At 45.4% G+C, this 20,153-nt stretch overlaps 1 protein-coding gene across 5 annotated transcripts in view; it reads left to right on the top strand.

Moving 5' to 3' along the window:
* Window positions 1–20,153, top strand: part of Adamts9 (ADAM metallopeptidase with thrombospondin type 1 motif 9) — a 159,011-nt gene that overhangs the window by 77,135 nt on the left and 61,723 nt on the right. For 3 of the 5 annotated variants that reach the window (XM_078038605.1, XM_078038604.1, XM_078038603.1), the window contains 6 exons: window positions 3,412–3,531; window positions 5,044–5,148; window positions 5,277–5,444; window positions 7,522–7,791; window positions 10,273–10,434; window positions 12,791–12,967. In XM_078038605.1, the coding sequence (XP_077894731.1) occupies window positions 3,412–3,531; window positions 5,044–5,148; window positions 5,277–5,444; window positions 7,522–7,791; window positions 10,273–10,434; window positions 12,791–12,967 (1,002 nt within the window). Of the gene's footprint in view, window positions 1–3,411; window positions 3,532–5,043; window positions 5,149–5,276; window positions 5,445–7,521; window positions 7,792–10,272; window positions 10,435–12,790; window positions 12,968–14,856; window positions 17,166–20,153 lie in introns of those variants that run through there. The other 2 variants (XM_078038607.1, XM_078038606.1) reach the window with 2 other exon arrangements.

Here is a 20,153-nt window from a genome sequence, read left to right as displayed (position 1 = left end):
CCCAGAAAGAAGCAGGCTAGTTAGATCAAGGGCACAGAGTCATTAGGCTTGGAGGGAACCTTTCCCAAGTCCTCCTGGTCTGTGAGTCCTGTAGTCTTAACTTGATCCAGTCTTAAAGGAGAGAGGGGGCCTCCCTGGGTCTTGCATTCACCCCTGGAATTCAGTCCTCCCTAATATAGAAGCAAATGTTCATGTACTATTGAAGCAGGACTCCGAGTTCCCAGCACAGGGCTAGAGCAGCTGTGGGATGTCACTTATGTAACCTCTTGAAGAATGTTGAAGAATAACTCTCCCTGCACCCTGACCAGTCATGGCCCCTTCTGTCCTTTAGCCTCTGTCTTCATTTCCAAATTTCCGTGCAGTCAATGACAGCAGCTTCATTGCTTCATTTCTGCAATGTCTGCCATCCATATTTTTTTTGCAGGGGGTGGTACCAGAGATTGAACCCAGGGACACGTAACCACTGAGCCACTTCCCCAGAGCTATTTAGTCTTTTATTTAGAGACAAAGTCTCATTGAGTTGATGAGGGCCTTGCCATTGCTGAAGCTGGCTTACAACTCATGATTCTCCTGCCTCAGCCTCCTGAGCCTCTGGGATTAGAGTCATGTGACACTGCACCCAGCCATATTTTTAAAAATTAAAGTGAAACTCATAGTACAAAAACTAACATTTTTAAATGAAAAAAATCAGAGACCTATAACATATTCATAATGTTTTGCAGTCTCTATTTACTTCCAAAACATTTTCATCAGCCCCCCAGAAGAAACCTTGACACATCAAGTGGGTTGTTCTCTGCACCCTTCTTCCCTTAGGGCCTAGCAGCCACCAGTTTGCATTCTGTCCATACGGATTTGCCTGTTTGGACATTTCATAGAAATGGAATTATATGCTGGGTGTGGTGGTGCACATCTTAATCTTAGCAGCTGGGGAGGCTGAGACAGGAGGATCGTGAGTTCAAAGCCAGCCTCAGCAACTTAGTGAGGCCCTAAGCAACTCAGTGAGACCCTGTGTCTAAATAAAATACAAAATAGGGCTGGGGGTGTGGCTCAGTGGTTGAGTGCCCCTGAGTTCAATCCTCAGTACCTGACCCCCTGAAAAGAAATGGAATTACACAGTACATGGCCGGCTGTATCTGTCTTCGTATTGCATGCTGCTTTCAAAGTTCACTTATGTGGTAGCATGTATTGGTATTTCATTCCAACTCTTACCTGAATAATATTCATTCCATTCTATGGATGAGAAACAATTTGTTTATGCCTTTATTTTTTATGGATATTTAGGTTGTCTCTACTCTTTGGCTACTGTGAATTACTAGCTGAATATTCACAAATATGTATCTATTTGAGTACCTGATTTAACCTGGGAATGCAATTGCTGGATCATCAATTCTGTGTTTAATTTTTAAATTTCCAAGTGGTTTTCCATAGCACTGTACCATTTTACATCATAAAAGCAATATGCAAGGGTTCTAATTTTTCCATTTCCTTTTGGGGGGATGCAGGGGTGGGGTACCAGGGTTTGAACTCAGGGACACTCAACCACTGAGCCCCATCCCCAGCCCTATTTTGTATTTTATTCAGAGACAGAGTCTCATTGAGTTGTTTAGTGCCTCGCTAAGTTGCTGAGGCTGGCTTTGAACTCATGATCCTCCTGCCTCAGCCTCCTGAGTTGCTGAAATTACAGGCGTGTGTCACCATACCCAACTTTCTAATCTTTATTATTTCCTTTCTTCTCCTAATTTTGGGCTTACTTTGCTCTTCTGTTTCTTCCTTCTTAAGCTACATACACATTTTGCTCATTGGTTTGAGGTTGTTTTTCTTTATCTTACACAGTCATTTGCAACTATCAATTTATTGTGAGCCCTGCTTTCCCTGAATCTCGTAAATTTTCTTATTTCTGTTTTGTTTTCATCCATCTCAAGTACTTTCCTTTGTCCCTTGTGATTTCTTCTTTGGCCTGTGGGTTGTTTGAACACATGTTAATGTCCATGCATCTGTGAACTTGGCCGATTTGCCTCTGTTGATTCCCTTGTGGTCAGAAAACATGCTTTGTGTTACCTTCTTATTAAATGTCTTGAGCCCTCTTGGGTGGCCTAACGTGTGACCTGTTTTGGAAAATGTTCCCACGTTGGAGAGCAATGTACAATATGGTAGGTGGGTGAGCAAAGATGCCACCACACCTATTGAAATTGGTCGGTGCTCTCCGAGTGGCCATAAGATTTTCTGAGATGCCACAGTTCCAAAAATGTTGATTCTGCCCGTTGTTACCAGCTTGATGGTTGCTTCAGTAGAGAGACTAATTTTTGAAACTTCTTACTTACTCTGCCGTGTCTCTGACCTCACTCCTGCTGTTAGACTGCTTTTCAAAATCTATGTTTATCTATTAGATTTATTTTGCCCTTTTATTTATTTCCTTTCCTACCTGGATACAATGGTGTCTTTTTAGCTAACTTTTGATTATTGCATTTTTAGGTGGTTTCTAACATCTTGTGATCTATTATAAGAGCATCGTGCTGTTCAAAACTAGGGACACGAACTCCGATTATTTCCTCAGAATGGTTTTTCAGAAGCCAGGGAAGGCTGCAGAGCTCTGCGAAGTACTTGTGTGAACTAGAGTGCTGTCTAGGTTGCACGTGAAAGGGGGCTCTTCCCTCCCCTTGGGGCTCACAGCCGAGGGACTGAACCCCGAGTCACTGAGCTTTTCATTGCTGTGACTCACCTACCTGACGGAAACACTTAGAGGAGGAAGGGTTCATCTTGGCCCAAGGTGCCAGTCTGTAGTCCGGTGGCACTGTTAGTTTGGGCCTGAGGCAGGACCCCATGGTGAAAGGTACGGGGGGAAGAAATTCTCAAGGCAGCCAGAGGCAGAAAGAGTTGGACAGGAAGGGACCAGGGACAAGATATGGTCCCCAAGTCCAGTGATCTTCTTTCTCCAACTGTGCCCCACCTGCCTGCACTTCTGTCACCTCCCATTTGACCATGTGGCTCTCATGGGTTAGGCCACTGATGAGGTCAGGCCCACATGATCTATTCACTTCCCAGAAGCCACACCAATGAGCATTATTGTCTGGAGGACCAAGCCGTCACACATGGGTCTTCAGAAGACACTTTATATCCAAGCTGTAACAAACTTCTATGTATACAATTCTACTAGGAGGCGACAATAATTCCAAGTGTCACATAATAGTGATCAGTAAATAGACTGATGCATTATGATGAATGGTCCAATCATTAGAGTGTCATCATAATCACGGGCAAATGAAGCTACTGATTGGTGCAGAGCTAGCAGCTAAGTGCTTTGGGCGTTTGCCCCTCTGGCCTCCTACGATGGAAATGCTTTTCTCGGGCAGATGTTTGGGGCAGTGGGGAAAGGGAAGACTTCTGAATGTTGTGTCCATTTTCCTCCCCCAGTGCAGTGTCACCTGTGGACAGGGTTACCAGCTGCGGGCAGTGAAGTGCATCATTGGGACCTACGGGTCAGCGGTAGACGACAGTGACTGTAACGCAGCCACCAGACCAACGGACACCCAGGTGAGTCCCCCTTGTCCACCTCAGTGACCGACGTTGGGCATTGAGACACCACGACATCCCAGGGGTTCAGACAGAATCAGAACCTTCTCCTCTGTGGGACAGCAGTCAGACACCTGGATTTACTTATATGTTGTGTTTAGAGTCTGATACTTTGTTATATTGCTTTTGTCCTTTTCTGGTTATTTTATATATATATAACTGATTTTATTTTTATTTATTTTTGGTACCAGGGATTGAACCCAGGAACACTCAACCACTGAGCCCCCACACCCAGCCCCATTTATATCTTATTTATAGACAGTTGCTTTGGGCCTCACTGAGTTGCTGAGGCTAGCTTTGAACTAGCAATCCTCCTGCCTCAGCCTCTCGAGCCACTGGGATGACAGGAATGCGCCAGCACACCTGACTCTGACTTTATTCTAATCAGGTGGCAAATATTGGTTGACTTCCTTTTACCTGAACTTAGATTTAATTTTTAATGATTTCTTCAAAGAATTCAGTAACTAATGTCATGATTTCAGGCAGTGTGTGCTGAAGCTAGCCTGGACCCGCTCACCAGAGCCTGGGTCAATGTCACAGGAACGTGGTGAGCTGGAGATTAAATATAGCCATTATTTTAACATGAGAAATACGAATCTTTATTTAAGTAGAAGGTATTAAAGACAAATCTGATAAATACCTAAACTTATCGCTTCCTGATTATTTTAGTAGTCACTCTTGTCTATGCCCTCGGGCCGGTTGCCTCTGGTACCTGTGTGGGGGAAGCCCACTGTGCTGCTCAGCACCTTCCCGACTCTGGATTGACTGACGTCTCTTTTTAGATGAGCAAGTGGATCTATAATAGGACTTTAAAAATCATTTAGTAGACCCTGCCCTGAATCCAGACATCTGAAAAGGGATTCCCATGATATCACTGACGAAATCCAGCCAGGACTATCAGGAGACACACAGGAATCTGATCTGGGTTTGCTCAGCTCAAGGCAGAAACAGAAAGAGTCACACAGGAAGAGACCAGGGACGAGATGTAGTACCCAAGGCCAAGGGTTCAGGGAACTCTTTTTTGTCATTGTTCCTTTTAGATATCCAGGGCAGTAGAGAGTATTTGCACATATCTCACACACATGGAGTCTAGCTTCCCATTCTTGTGGTTGGACCTGATGTGGAGTTTCCCTGGTCGTGTGTTCAGATATGAACACAGAAAAGTTCTGTCCCATTCACTCCACTGTCTTTCCTGTTCCCATCTCCATTGGGTCCCCTTCACTCCCCCAGCCCCGTCTCAGCCAGTGACCTCTGTTCTCCTCCCCACATTGTGAGTCAGCCTCTGCACATCCGAGGGAACATTCAGCCTTTGGTTTGGACACTGACTCACTTCACTCAGCCCCACCCATTCTGCAGATGCCCTCCTTGCCCCCTCTGTGTGGTGGGTCAGGACTGCTTGCCCGTGTGTTCTCATCCACTCTCTAAATGTGTGATGACTTGAAATAAGCAGGTTTTCTCCCCTTTTGCATCTAGGACTGTGAATTCCCATCCTGCCACCCTTCCCCAGTGGTCCCAGAAACAAGGAGAAGCGCACACAATGTTCCAAGAACCCAGTGGCGATTTGGATCTTGGACTCCAGTAAGAAAGAGATGGGGCGGAGCAGGGAGGGCAGAGAGGACAGGTGTTCTCTGGTGGACGACAGGGGGTGGCCAGTGCCTGTAAGACCCTCCCTCAGTCCCCTGCTGCACTGTTTCCCTCCCACCCAGTGCTCAGCCACCTGTGGCAAAGGGACCCGGATGAGGTATGTCAGCTGCCGGGATGAGGACGGCTTGGTGGCGGAGGACAGCGCATGTGCTGCCCTGCCCAAACCGGTGGCCAAGGAGGAGTGCTCCGTGACCCCCTGTGGGAGGTGGAAAGCCCTGGACTGGAGCCCTGTAAGCCCTGACTTCTGAGGAATTGGGAACTGGTGGGGGATGGGCAGGGTGGGGGATGGGCACGGGGGAGGGTGGGGGATGGGCAGAGGGGGGAAGGGCCCGGGTCCCAGTGTCAGTGGTGAGATCTTAGAATGGGGCTGAATTTATGATGGAGTTATTCCACCCACAGTACAGGGGTACAAAAGATGCACATTTTTAAAAAGATGTAGATTGATTATCATGAGCTTGCAGACCTTCCTGCTGGGCTGGCTGGAAACCCCAGTCTTCGTGGAGACATGTCAGCATGTAGTGGGTCCGCAGGGTGCAGGATGGGTGGGGGGAGAGTGCAAGACACCCTCTTTCTTTGAGTCTGGGGGCCTCCTGTGTACTGTGGTCCCTCAAAGTCAAGTGGGTCTAGTTCCCTGCCAAGAGTGGGACGTGAGTATCCTCCCCCAGTGCCCTGTGCACACCAACCACCATCTGTGGGTTTTTTTACTTTTTATTTGTTCCTTTTAGATATACATGACAGTAGAGTGTATTTGGACACATCACACATACATGGAGTCTAACTTCCCACTCTTGTGGTTGTGCATGATGTGGGGTTTCCCTGGTCGTGTGTTTATATATGGACATGGGAAATTTCTGTCCCATTCATTCCACTGTCTTTCCCATTCCCATCCCCTTCCCTTCTCCCCATTCCTCCCTCTACAATCCAGTAAACTTCCACTCCTCCTTCCCCGCCCCATGGTGAGTTCAGCATCCACACATCAGAGGGGACATTTAGCTTTTGGTTTGGGGGGATTGGCTTATTTCATTTAGCATGATAGTCTCCAGCCCCATCCATTTACCTGCAAATGCTATAATTTCATTCTTCTTTATGGCTGAGTAATATTCCATTGTGCATATGTACATTTCTGTGGGTTTTTATAAAAGTAGATGAACCTTTGTCTACAGGAAACTATTGCTTTCTGCCCAGAAAAAGTCATGGAGTCCAGGAAAAAGCTTAGCGTAGGTGAAAAGGAAACATAAGGAATGAGGGTTATAGTAGTAAATATCAAAATATGAACATAAAATTGGAGGAGTCAAATAGAACTCTCTAAAATCCCAAACATTATGATTTACCAGTTGTATCATCCTAGGCAATTTCAATTCTCATTTTTCTTCTGCTCTCAAAAACAAAAAGAGCACCTACTTTGCAAAATGGCCGTGAGGGTTATTTGAGATTATAGATGGTAAATGCTTTATAGAAAGTAGGTCCTCAATAAACAGTGTCTATCCTTCAGTCCGGGCATCTGTCTGTCAGATCCTGGTGTTTATTCATCAGCTATTTGTGAAAGAGCAGCGAACCAAGAATAACAGAGTCCCTGCCTTATGCAAGAATATCCCAGTGGAGAAACCTGTCAGCGAACAAATAAAGCAATGTCTGCTGCAGCAGCAGGTCCTGATGAGAGCTAGACATAGTCGAGCAGCACATGGCCTAGAGAGAGCCGTGAGCAGGACCTGAGTGAGGACAGTCAGCCGCATGGGTTCTGTTTGGTGCAGCAGGATGCACAGCGGGGTAAGGCCCCCGAGCCGGTAGCTTGGCGTGTGCACAAGCACCCTAGAGGCCAGGGTGGCTGGGGCGTAGTGAGGGTGACTGAGAGGCGCTCATCAGGTACCCAGTGGTGTCCCCAGAAAGAGCCTACTAGGTCAGCAGAAGGACATTGGTTATTATTGTGAGTGACCTGGGAAGTCACTGGAGGGACCCATGATGTGACTTTTGTCCTAAAGGGTCATGTTTTGGGACCTGCAGACAGCAGACTCAGGCGGAGAGCATCAGGTCCTGAGCCTGGTTGAAAGGCCATCGCAATACCCCAGGGAAGGCCAGATCTCCAAGTCAGGCCACCGTTGCTGTGGCCATCGGGACAAGTGGCTGGATCAGGGACATACCTCGAACATTGAGTTATGGGACAGGAGGAAGAGAGGAGTCAAGGTCCATTCCAAGCCTCTGGGGCCTGAGCCTCCGGGAAAGTAGTAGCCGTGTGCAGAAATGAACATGCGAGGCCTCCACAGCGCCCCCCAGTGACCACCCCTTTTTCTTTCTGAACATCCGACATAGTGCTCTGTGACGTGTGGGCAAGGTAGGGCAACCCGGCAGGTGGTATGTGTCAACTACAGTGACCACGGGATTGACCAGAGCGAGTGCGACCCCGACTACATCCCAGAGACCGAACAGGACTGCGCCATGTCCCCGTGCCCTCAGCGGACCCCGGACAAGGGCCTCCCTCAGCACCCCTTCCAGAACGAGGACTACCGGCCCCGGAGCCCCAACCCCAGCCGCACACACGTGCTGGGGGGAAACCAGTGGAGGACGGGCCCCTGGGGAGCCGTGAGTATCACAAAAGACACCCCCTACACACTGGCTTCTCTCCCTGAGGTCGAGTTTGGGGAAGGAAAGTTCTAGAAATGCCTCTGCACCTGTCTGCTCTTCCTAGGGACTGGTGTGTGATTTCACGGGCTCTGGGTGAAGGCAATGCATAGTTAGATGTGTAGTTAGAGCCACTCAGTAGGGTCCCCGGAAAGATGCTCTGGGAGGACTCACTCCTCAAAGGGGCAGGAAATGCATGGAGGAGCGGGTGTCACTGCTGCGTGACAGGAGCAGGTGGCCTCTTGGGCAGTATTGTGAAAGCCAGAATGAGTCAGGCAGCTCAGACCTGGAGAGAAAGAGCAGAGAGACTATTCTAAAAGGGAGTCCTTTTTTTTTTTTTTTTGTTCCTTTAGATGTGCATGACAGTAGAGTGCATTTTGAGCTATCACACATACATGGAGTCTAACTTCCCATTCTTGTATTTGGACATGATGTGGAGTTTCATGGATCATGTGTTCATATATGAACACAGGAAAGTTCTGCCCATTCATTCCACTGTCTTTCCTAGTCCCATCTCCCCCTTTATTCTCCTTTGTCTAATGCAGTGAACTTCTTCTATTCCCCACCGTTATTGTGTGTTAGCATCTGCACATCAGAGAGAACATTTGTCCTTTGGTTTTTTGGGACTGGTTTATTTCACTTAGCACGATGGCCTCCAGTTCCATTCATTTACTGGTTAACACCAAAATTCCATTCTTCTTTATGGCTGAGTAATATTCCATCTGTATATAGACCACATTTTCTTCATCCATTCATCTGTTGAAGGGCATCTAGGTTGGTCCCTTAGCTCAGCTATTGTGAATTGAGCTGCTATGAACATGGAAAGGGAGTTCTTAAAGAAAGTGGCTTTTCTTTCTGCCATTTTCCAGATGAATACAGTCTGTAGTGGCATAGTTGCTGTTTCACTGGTATTAGATTAAAGAGGAAATACTCCTGTTAGATAACCTAAGTGCTGCTTGGGGTAGGGGAGCATCTTATTCCCTAAAAGTTAGCAGTGCGGGTAGACTGCAGATGTCTCCATTTGACCAAAAACTTGCATTTTCAAATTTGAGGGGGCTGAGGAGGTCCTCTCACCTGTGAACCTCAGTGTCCTCAATTATAAATGAGGGTACCATTGGTTCCTGCTGTCTTTGGTAGTATGAATTAAATGAGATGATCTGGGGGCAGTGGTGCACACCTGGAATCCCAGTAGCTCAGGCAGGAGGACCATGAGTTCAAAGCCAGCCTCAGCAAAAGTGAGGCCCTAAGCAACTCAGTGAGACCCTGTCTCTACATAAAATACAAAAATAGGGCTGGGGATGGGGCTCAGTGGTCGAGTGCTCCGGGGTTCAATCTTCAGTACCCCCCCCAAAAAAAAGATTGCAAATGCCATGTGCAACTTGATAATTTGTAAAAATGACATAGCTCCCAGGGCCAGATGGCTATTTTGGAGGCAAACCCATTTTATAACTGAAGAGTAAAGGATGCAGGCAATCACTCTGGGTTAAAAGGGTAAGGAAATCATGGGAACACAAAACATTCCAGGTGCGGCTTCGCGAGAGAGCTGAGCAGCTTGTGTGGGAAATGGGGGGGGAATGCCAACCTCAGCCATCAGCGTGTTAGACTGAAGTGCCCAAAGACAGGCTCCTCAAGACGAATTCAACTAGGTTCATTGGGGAAGTAAAAAAATTAAATGAACAAAACATATCTATCTTGTTCCCATGAAGCCATTGAAGTCCAGGGGGCGGAGGGAACGTCAGCCGGCTAGGGAGTCCTGTCTCAATGACACTCCAGGCTGCCTCCTGCAGTAACTGAGTGAGGTCCTGGAGAAGCGTCATTTCAACAAGTGGCAATTCATTAAGCCAGTAATTTGACCTCTGTGTTGAAAGGGACGTCCAACGTTGGTTCCAAATAAACTCTCCAAATTTTGAAAAGAATCTCCAAAGGGGCTGGAGAGAGAGCTCAGTTGGCAGAGCGCTTGCCTGGCATGCACAAGGCCCTGGGTTCACTCCCCAGCAGTGCCACAAAAAGAAGAATCTCCAAATAAACTATGATGTCCATTGACCCTCCCCTCCCCCACCCACTCCACCCCACCTTGCAGAGAAATTAAGGGGGGCAATAAATGGGACTAATTTAGAAGTCTCATGAGCTTGGGAGGCTGAGGCAGGAGGATCTTGAGTTCAAAGCCAGCCTCAGCAATTTAGCGAGGCCCTAAGCAATTCAGTGAGACCCTGTCTCTAAATAAAATATAAAAAAGGGCTGGGGATGTGGCTCAGTGGTTAAATGACCCTGAGTTCAATCCCAGTTACAAAAAAAAAAAAAAAAAAAGAGGTCCCCAGCTGCTTTGTCCTGGTTGCAGATGCTCAGGAACAGTTTCTGTCACATTGTCTGAGTTGCAGCCAGTTGCTGCTTGTCTCTCCAGCGGAGGTGGTGCTGAGGGTTAACTTGTCACCTGTGTGTTAGTGTTCCAGTACCTGTGCCGGAGGTGCCCAGCGGCGTGTCGTGGTGTGTCAGGATGAAAACGGATACACTGCAAACGACTGTGTGGAGAGAATCAAACCCGACGAGCAGAGGGCCTGCGAATCCGGTCCTTGTCCCCAGTGGGCTTACGGCAACTGGGGAGAGGTGAGGACAAACCACCCATCCCTGTTCCTCTGAAGGAATCGTGTCATCGTTTGTATTATAAGGAACAAGAACCAGCTTGAATAGAAACTTCTGGGTTTGGGATACATTAGGAAACCTGGCTTTGTGCTGTTCTTATTTAAACAATTTGCTTATAACCAATAAGAGACAGAAGGCAGATTAGGAGAAAATATTGATAAATGCTGGTTTAAGTTATTTATTAACTAATCTTTGATGATTTTTTTTTAAAAAATGGATGCTTTTAGCTGGGCACGGTGGTGCCTGCCTATAATCCCAGCAGCATGGGAGGCTGAGGCAGGAGGATCATGAGTTCAAAGCCAGCCTCAGCAATGGCAAGGCCCTAAGCAACTCAGTGAGACCCTGTCTCTAAATAAAATAAAAAATAGAGCTGGGGAAGTGGCTCAGTGGTTGAGTTCCCCTGAGTTCAATCCCTGGTATCCCCCCCCAAAATAATAATTGACATCATTAATGTTAAAAATCTTCATGATCCTTCGTGGTACTGTTATAAAAGGGAGCTTGAGTCCCTGTTGCACTTAATGGTGGAGTTGAGAAGCTTCTGGTTTTACGTTTAACCAAGAATACAGCTCTCTCCTGCTAAATCCACAGGAAGAGCACGTACTTAAAGCTCATCGAGCCGTTCTGTCTGGACTGTAAAATTTATGAAATGAAAAATGTCAGTTAGCACCTGGGAGACCCCGGTGCCAAGAGGAGGAATGAGAAACCAGCTTGCGGGCCCCTTGATGCGTGCTCTGGCTGAGGGCAGTGGCGCCCACCTCCCCTGTTCCATTCGCACCACCTGGTAGTGGCAGGCAGAGCAGGGGCTTTGGCTGACTGTCATCCACAGTTACGTCATCCTGGAGAGCTTCCCCGAAGGAATGGGAGTGGGAGGGAGGCTCGGAGCCTGGTGGATTGTGGGTTTCCCAGAACTCCTTGCAAAACCTCTGTCCTCTGGGACCCACGATTAAGCTTCTGTAATTGGACCCACACCAGCCGAGTGCAGGCATTTTGGGGACGTGAGCTGTCAGCACAGAGTGATCCTTCCAGATTCTAGGGAGATCTGGCCCTCACACAGCAGGGGAACTGACTGTCAGGGTCCCTGGATGTGAGCACAGCAGTACTGTCCAAGAAATGTGACTTGTTCCTGCCTCAGAAGTTTGAGTCCCGCCAGGAGTCTGAGCCAACATCTCCCACCCCATTGCTTATTCATCCCAGGGGCAAGTCATCCTTGTCCTAAATTTCAGAGAGAGAGAGAGAGAGAGAGAGAGAGAGAGAGAGTAAAATACATTAGCATCATAAAGGTCTAAAGAGATTAGAGTCAGAAAATCATCAGAGGTTGGTGACAGTTTAGAAATTGCCAGAAAATAGCTGGGCGCGGTGCTGCACGCCTGTAATCCCAGCAACCCGGGAGGCTGAGGCAGGAGGATGGTGAGTTCAAAGCCAGACTCAGCAATTTAGTGAGACTCTGTCTCAAAATAAAAAATAAAAAGGGCTGGGGGTGTAGCTCAGTGGTCAAGGGACCTTGAGTTCAGTCCCCGTACCTAAAAATAAAAAGAAGTTGCCAGAAGATGGAGTCTGACTAAGGAAGTAGCTCAGTGGTAGAGCACTTGCCTAGCATGTGTGGGGCCCTGGGTTCCAGGCACTATTTTTAAAAAATAAAATAACATGTTTGCCAGAAAATAAAACTGGCTAGGTCATTATTTCCTTTATTTAATATTGAATAGTTTGGGGTTTTTTGTTTTTGTTTTTTTTTGTTTTTTTCCTGGGTACCAAGGATTGAACTCAGGGGCACTCGACCACTGAGCTCCATCTCCAGCCCTATTTTGTATTTTATTTAGAGACAGAGTCTTGCTGAGTTGCTTAGCGCCTCGCTTTTACTGAGGCTGGCTTTGAACTCTCGATCCTCCTGCCTCAACCTCCTAAGCCACTGGGATTACAGATGTGCACCACTGCACCCAGCTTTGTTTATGTTTTTAGATTTTGAAATTTACCCCAGCCATTTGTTCATAAATTAACTTTGATCAAGTTAATTGACTCCTTAACCTCAGTGGCCCCAAATATTAAGCGGGGCAAATGTTATACTCTGCACCTGAGGAGATAATGGATACAAAACCCCTCTTAAGTATGGGGAAGCCCTCAGTGAGCGACCCCTACCACCCAGGGAGGAGGACTTGGGTCCACTGTAAGATAGTATCGCTGCGGTGACCGCTGGCTCTAGCTGTCAGAGTCACCTTGTCCAATGCTGTCATGGAGTTTGGCTAAGACAGGTTCCTTATGGGAAAGAAAATGAGTCACTGCCATTCAGACAAAATCACCGCAATGTCTGCTGTCCTCTCTGCAGTGCACAAAGCCATGTGGTGGAGGGAGCCGGACGCGACTGGTGGCCTGTCAGCGGTCCAATGGCGAACGCTTCCCAGATCTGAGCTGTGAAATCCTTGACAAGCCTCCAGATCGTGAGCAGTGTAACACACACGCCTGTCCCCAAGACGCCGCCTGGAGTACTGGCGCTTGGAGCTCGGTACGGCCCTAACTATTCCTGTTTGTTCCCCAAACTCTCCAATCCCAGGGTGTTCTGGTGCGGTCCCTGTGACATCAGTGTCCCCTGAGGAGGGTGTCCTAGAGGCCGTCCTGGGGAGTAGTGTGTCATCCTCTCCGAGTCACTGACAGTAGCATTAACATTTTTGCAACATGGCCAGAGGTGACATCACAAGAATCCGTGTACCTCATACAGGACCTGGTGCCAAGAAGTAGCTTCCTTTTCTAGAAGAACCATGTCCCTAGATAGTGACAGCTCATTAGCAGACACTCTCTCCTTTCTAAGCTACCGTAGCGTTGACGCTGGGGGACCATTTCTGCTTATTGAGGCCTCTGCAGTTTTTTTTCTTCAATGACTAATAGTTTGCTTCCCTGTCATTCGGGGTACAACTCAACCACAGTCGTCACAAAGCCTGGGCCCACCAAATAGACTGAAGTCATTATGAAAAGAGGAATGACCCCCAGTGGAATCAGTGACCTGGGGCCTTTCAAGGTGTCTGGAATGTTCTTCTGCCCAGACAGGAAGCCTGTTGGAGACTTTTTTTTTTCCGTCTGGTCTCTGCTCACTGCTCAGCCAGCAGCTGACATGGTGAGGCAGGTTTGCCACCGTAGGTGACACTCTGCAAACTTCTAGGGCAGCTCTTGGCAAACAGAAGGCTCAACTGTGTCCCATATCACCGTGGCTAGCTTGCGCCACGAGCTATAGAGCCATTGCGGCTGGTTCATAGAGCTAGGGCAAACGTTCTGGTCAATACGTTAATTGCACTGAAGTTGAACTTAGTATTGTATCAGGTCCTATCCAGAAGGCCTTTTTTGTTCACTATGACTCTGAGGAAAAGACTTAAACAACCCTGAAACCAGCTGAAAAGCACATTCATTGAATTGACATGGTTGATACCTGTGGATGCTTCTGGAAACCAAGGTTTTCAGTGTCTGAGGTTGTGTCTGCAGAAATAGCTCTGTGACCACTGTACTTTTGTTAGGTAGAAATCTAGAAGAATTGAGAAGGGTTATCTCAACTGGTACTGTATCACTGAGCTGTAGTCCAGAGTTTAAGAAATGTCACCCTGAGTCACATGGACAGTTCCCTGGGAGCACGTCTGTGTCCAGTAATGGCACCCTCCCCAGGTGCATGCTCTGAAGAGCACGAGAGATGACCTCAGGGTGTTGGGAACATCCCCACATGTCCAGCTTCCCTTATCACGGATTTCATGATATTTTCCATGAAATGTTCCCGCTCGAACTTATTCCGTTTTCATCTCTACCAGTAGTAACACCAACACCAGAGTCACATTTCAAAAAGCCTCCTAGCCCTCCAAAAAGAAATACGTCACCAGGCATGGTGGCCCATGCCTATAATCCTATGGCTCTGGAGGCTGGGGCAGGAGGATCATGAGCTTGAGGCCAGCCTCAGCAACTCAGCAAGGCCCTGAGCAACTTAGAAAGACCTTACTTCAAAATAAAATAAAATAACAAAAAGGGCTGGGGATGTGGCTCTGTGGTAGAGCTCCCCTGAGTTCAATCCCTGGTACCAAAAAAAAAAAAAAAAAAAAGAATGTCACTAATTTTCACCAAAAAACATGAGAGTCCTTGTTACATATTCCTGTAACTGGGTGAAAAAAAAAGAAAAACATAAATTTGTATTTCCCATGCTCTAATTCCTTAGATTGTCCTGTATTTTTCTATGAAGTATTCCTTGGGAAAATGACATCTTGCCAGGGTTCTATGCATGTGTACGTCCATGTGCACACCTACGTACGTAAACACACCTGTGAACATCCACACTTATGTGCATGTAGATTAATTTCCACAGAATTCTCTTACTTGAATGTATTCTTAGTATGGCTTTTTTTTTTTTCCTTCTCTGCACAGGATCACCACCCGCCCCCATAGATATTTTAAGAGCTTACATGCTTAAATTGTAAAATATGAACTGCCGATTATCTTAACTGAAGACATGACGTTTATTTAATATAGTTCTTCTTGGGCCTGTGTACGATTTTCTGAAATGCCAAGGAGGAGGAAAGAGGGAGAGAGAGTCAGACCCCAGTGCTCTGGCACTGCAGAACAAGTCGGTGGAGTTGTAAACTCTGTGTGCGGGCTGTGTGATGTCTAACACTCCCTTTGTACAGTGATCATTATCTGAATGTCTCTTTCAACACCTCTAACGTCTTAAGGGCAAGGCCACTTCTGCAAGGCTTTTAAGTTGTGATTTTTTTTTAATTAAATCAAAAGTATTTTCTGGAAAAAGATACATTTGTAATATATTACTTTTCCTAACTAGATGTGTGAGAGGATAGTCTTTCAGATTCTTTTTTTCAAAAAATTTTTTAAAATTTTTCTCTTCTGTCTATTTCCATGGTGGTGGATGCTTTGGTATACAACATCTTAGTGATTCTGAATTAAGCATACCTCAATGAATGTGTTCATAGCCATAAAGTCACTCCTACGGTGCTTGATCATTGTCACCAACAGTGGAATTCACAATAAAAAGTACATTTGAGGCACTAATATATTGCTTTTAACAGAAGGCAACTTAGATTTATTAGAGTTTGGGAGTAGGAAAGGTTCCTGCAGGTTTTTTTTTTCTCTTCCCAAGGACTTCCACACATAGACGCTCTCATGCCAAGAATCAGCTACACTGAGTGAGGTGGCTTCCCCCAAGGTCAAAGGAAGCCTTCTCCAAGGTCGCAGTGGAGATAGCCTACTCCAGCGCTTGCTACTAAAGAGCAATATCTAGGTGAGAAAGCCCAAATCACTGTTATCTTTGGCTTCCAGAGTCTCCAAAATGAAGCTTCAGTGAACTTGAAGTTCAAGGGTCCACTTTAGACAGATGGTTGGCTCTGACTCACATCATTGCAGATTTAAGAATCATGATTCAGTCTTTTCTGTCCTTTTGAAAATATGTCCTTGGAAGCTGGGCATGGTGATGCCAGCCTATAATCCCAGTGACTCTGGAGGCTGAGGCAGGAGGGTTGCAAGTTCAAAGCCAGCCTCAGCAACTTAGCGAGGCCCTAGGCAACCTAGTGAGACCCTGTCTCTAAATAAAAAATAAAAAGGGCTGGGGAAGCATTTCTGGGTTCAATCCCCAGAAACAAAATATTGTGTGTGTGTGTGTGTGTGTGTCTCCTTGGACTCTATTTTGGCCATGTTCATTTTTGAAATAAGGTTCTCCAACCACTGTGCCTTTGAGTGTACTCCTGAAGCCAAGAGGTAGACGTCGTGTCATGAATGCACATACCCCATGATTAGAACGGCAGATTGTAAAGAAAGCTTGATGCTCTCCAGCCAAAGTAGAAATCAGCTAAAACTCAAGAGCTATCTAGAGCAAGCTCACCCATCCAGATAGCTCACACAGCAAGTTCTGCTGGGTGGTGCTATGGCTCCAGACGGTTCTATGGCATTTCTCTGCTTGGCCCTGTGTATCTCCCTGCCAATCAACTTGGAGATGGTGGTTCTCCTTAGGAGACATGGCTTGTTGGGGTTTTTCGTGACCAACCTAAAAGTGTGTGTTCTCTGAGCCTTGCTTCAGGTGCTTTAGAATACTGCTTGTCAACCCTCATAATAAGAATTTATGAGCTCGTGAAGGATCGTGCTTTGGTTTCTGCCTGGCCAACTGATGAATTGTGTCTACCTCATTTTCATGTTCAAGTTTGCAGCTTCCCGTAGGTAGGAAGAGAAAAATGTTTTGCATCAGTGTTTTATCACCTCATGACACCTGTCTCTAGAAGAAAATAAAGATTGTAAATAGCACGACTGTATTTCCTGGACAGTTTTAAGCAGCCACACCTAGTATATTCTGAATATTTTGAGCAGTACAGATTTCTATGTTTATATAATAAAGCATATTTATTTTCCATGTTATTTAATTTTATATACCATGTTTAAAAAATCAGTGTTTATGAGCAGACTGTAAAGGCAAGTAGGCTGTGTGAATTAGAAATGAATGTATATGTTTCTTCCGGTTTTAAAAAGATACATTTTAATTTTGTAAATTCCTTCCAACCTGTACCACTGCACCCTTTCCCCTCCAATCTGTGTAGCCAAGAGTCAAGCTTTATGTAATTGGATAGTTTCAAGTGTGTATTTTTAAAGAGATACTTTCAAAAATATTTCTGAATTGGAAATGATACTTAGTTACATAAACAAAAAATATATGAGGCTTAACAATTTGTTGGGTATTTTTTCTTTCCCAATACTGTTGTCCTGATTCATTGAGTTTCCACTATGAAATATTAATGCTCCATTTGTTGAATTTGTAGATAATGATGAAACATAGCCAGAAGATTAAAAAAAAAAAAACTAGTTAGGAGAAATTGTTCTAAATACATAAGAGAAGCTAGGTACAGGAAAAAGCAAACAATGTGCATAAATTTGATCGTACCTTGTTCTTTGTTCATATAGCTGCCAAAGGCTTTATAAAATTTCTCAATTTTGTTTCTTGTTTACCTACAATATAGTTCAGAAAGCATTTCTTACTTAAAAAAAAATATTATCCCAATAAACTGGGAAGTCTCAAGAGAGCCTACCTTTTGCAAAAATATATATTTATTTGTAAACCATAAAAATGACCCAAAAGGCCTATGGGTAACTCGTTCCCCTCCTGAGCCTCCATATTGCCCTATAGTTGACTATGATCCTTGACTATGAAAGGACTAAAATAAAAGAGTTCCTATGAGCGTTAGAATATTTTTCCTAAGGTACCAAAAACCATTCCAAAAGCAAATGATGGTAATTCTTAAATTCTACTGAGCATTTGCTATGTGTCTTGTCCAGTGTACACATCACATCAACCATCTTGCTATCCCCTGGGGAGGTGCTGTAAGGAAGTTTCTAGATTATGTGATGATCTGTGTTAGTGAGAAGACCTCATGTCAGTAGCTTGACTGTATTAATCTATTAATCCTATTTCAGTGGGGGGAAAAAAAGCCCAGATTTCAGAATGAACTTTTTTTTTTTTTTTTTTTGGAACAAGGTTTGAACCCAGGTCCCTTAACCACTGAACCACATCCCCAGTCATTTGTATGTTTAATTTAGAGACAGGGTCTTCCTGAGTTGCTTAGGGTGTCACTGAGTTGCTGAGGCTGACTTTGAACTCTCGATCCTCCCGCCTCAGCCTCCTGAGCTGCTAGGGTTACAGGTGTGCACCACCATGCTTGAGGCTTCTGTTGATATTCAGTAAAATTTAAACATCACCTAACTTTAACAATATTAAATAATTTTGACATTGTCCATTTGATTCCAATAGAAAATCCCAATTCAGTACACCAGTTGATAAATTCCCCAAATGAGCAGTTACGAAAACTTTTGTTCAAGTTTAGGGAATAAGAAAACATCCTTCTCATACCTGTTAAAGATACAATTTGAGTCAGATTAAAGGAAATGATATCAAGCCTGGTCACCATGAAAAGATGTCACACTAAGCATGTGTTTTTTGTAAATATATTTTTATAAAAATGAAGACATATTTTAAACATCTTGCTTGCTAGCACTTTTTCAAAACTAATTTTTAGTTGTAGATGGACACAATGCCATTATTTTATTTATTTATTTTTATTTGGTGCTGATGATCGAACCCAGTGCCTCCCACATGAGAGGCAAATGCTCTACCACTGAGCTCCAGCCCCAGCACTTTGAATAATACAAAAAGAGCCCATTATTTGGCTGTGTCAGTGTGGAGTATAAATGATAAGATTTTTTTTAAAAAAAATCAGAAGAATATGACACCCAGCAGCTCAGGAGGCTGAAGCAGGAGGATCGTGAGTTCAAAGCCAGCCTCACCAATTTAGGGAGGCCCTAAGCAACTCAGTGAGACCCTGTCTCTAAATAAAACACAAATAGGACTGGGGATGTGGCTTAGTGGTTAAGCACCCCTGGGTTCAATCCCCAGTTCCCTCCTCCCCACCCCCCCCCCAGAAAAGAAGAAAAATGCCAAAACAACATGACCTATAGATCTACAGCATTTCTCTGAATTTAGTGTAGTTTAAGGCTTTATAAAGCTCTCCCCTCCAGTGTGTTTAGAACCCTGTGAACACGCGACTGCATGGATTTCACTGGAGACAAAACTTAGCAGTCTTGAAACCCTCTTTCTTGTCCCCATGGTGATTGTGTGCCTACTGGACTCTGTTCTTGCTTTTGGACAGCTGCTTCCTGGTAGCTGGACTGATTTCTGTTTTCATGAGTCTTAAAAGTCCAAAGTCGGTGCAGGGAGAAAGGGTAGGAGGTGCTTGACCCCCAAGGAGTGTGTCTTCTCCCCAGCTCCTGTCCTGGTGCTGTCCTTCTGGAATTGAAAGGAACGGCCACTTTGGAATGTGGAGGGGGAGGCTGAGCCTCATGAGCAGGGAGGGAACCCTGGAGGTTATAGCAAAGCATCCGGAAGATTTATTCTGTGGGGGGATGGGATACAGGAATAAAATCTCCCATCATTCCTTTAAAAATAAAGATATTCATTTTTCAACAAATGCTTTTAAAGTGCCTACTGTGGGCCATGCACTTTTCTAGGTGCTAAAGATATAGCCACAAACAAGTCAGAGCTTCTAATGGAAAAAAGGGAACATTTAGTATTAATTGAAGAAATCTAAAATCGTGTGATTCAAGCACTGACACTTTTCTTTCCCTCACAGCCCCACCACCACCATAAAAATAAAAATTGCTAATAAGAATATACAGCCTCATGAACGCTGATGACGCTTGTTCAAAAATATTAATTAGCCTCTAGTAGCTCAGGAGGCTGAGGCAGGAGGATTACAAATTTGAGGCCAGCCTCAGCAACAGAGTGAGGCCCTGAGCAACTTAGCAAGACCCTGTCTCTAAATAAAAAATAAAAAGGGCTGGGGATATGGCTCAGTAGTTAAGCACCCCTGGGTTCAATCTCCAGTACCAAAAAGAAAAGGAATCGCAATGTGAGTTCAGTGGTCTGAGAGCCAAAGCCAGGGTGAACTTGACTTTGCCTCCTCCTTGCTACAGGGTCCTCAGGTTCCTTCGGCTGTGGAAGCTGTGGCCTGAGGGTACACTTCCCCTTTGTTATTTGATGGGTACCAATAAAAAGATCTGGAATGTGTGGGTTTCTCCACCACCCTCTTTGCATCTTGATGCTTTCTCTCAAGTGTGCTCATTTTCAAGGGTGTTTTTTAAAGACCCCAACTTCCCTTTCCAGAACTTTCTGAAAT

Source organism: Ictidomys tridecemlineatus, chromosome 2, assembly GCF_052094955.1.
Source record: "Ictidomys tridecemlineatus isolate mIctTri1 chromosome 2, mIctTri1.hap1, whole genome shotgun sequence".
In the NCBI taxonomy this organism is placed as follows: domain Eukaryota; kingdom Metazoa; phylum Chordata; class Mammalia; order Rodentia; family Sciuridae; genus Ictidomys; species Ictidomys tridecemlineatus.
This window is presented reverse-complemented; position numbering and strand designations above follow the sequence as displayed.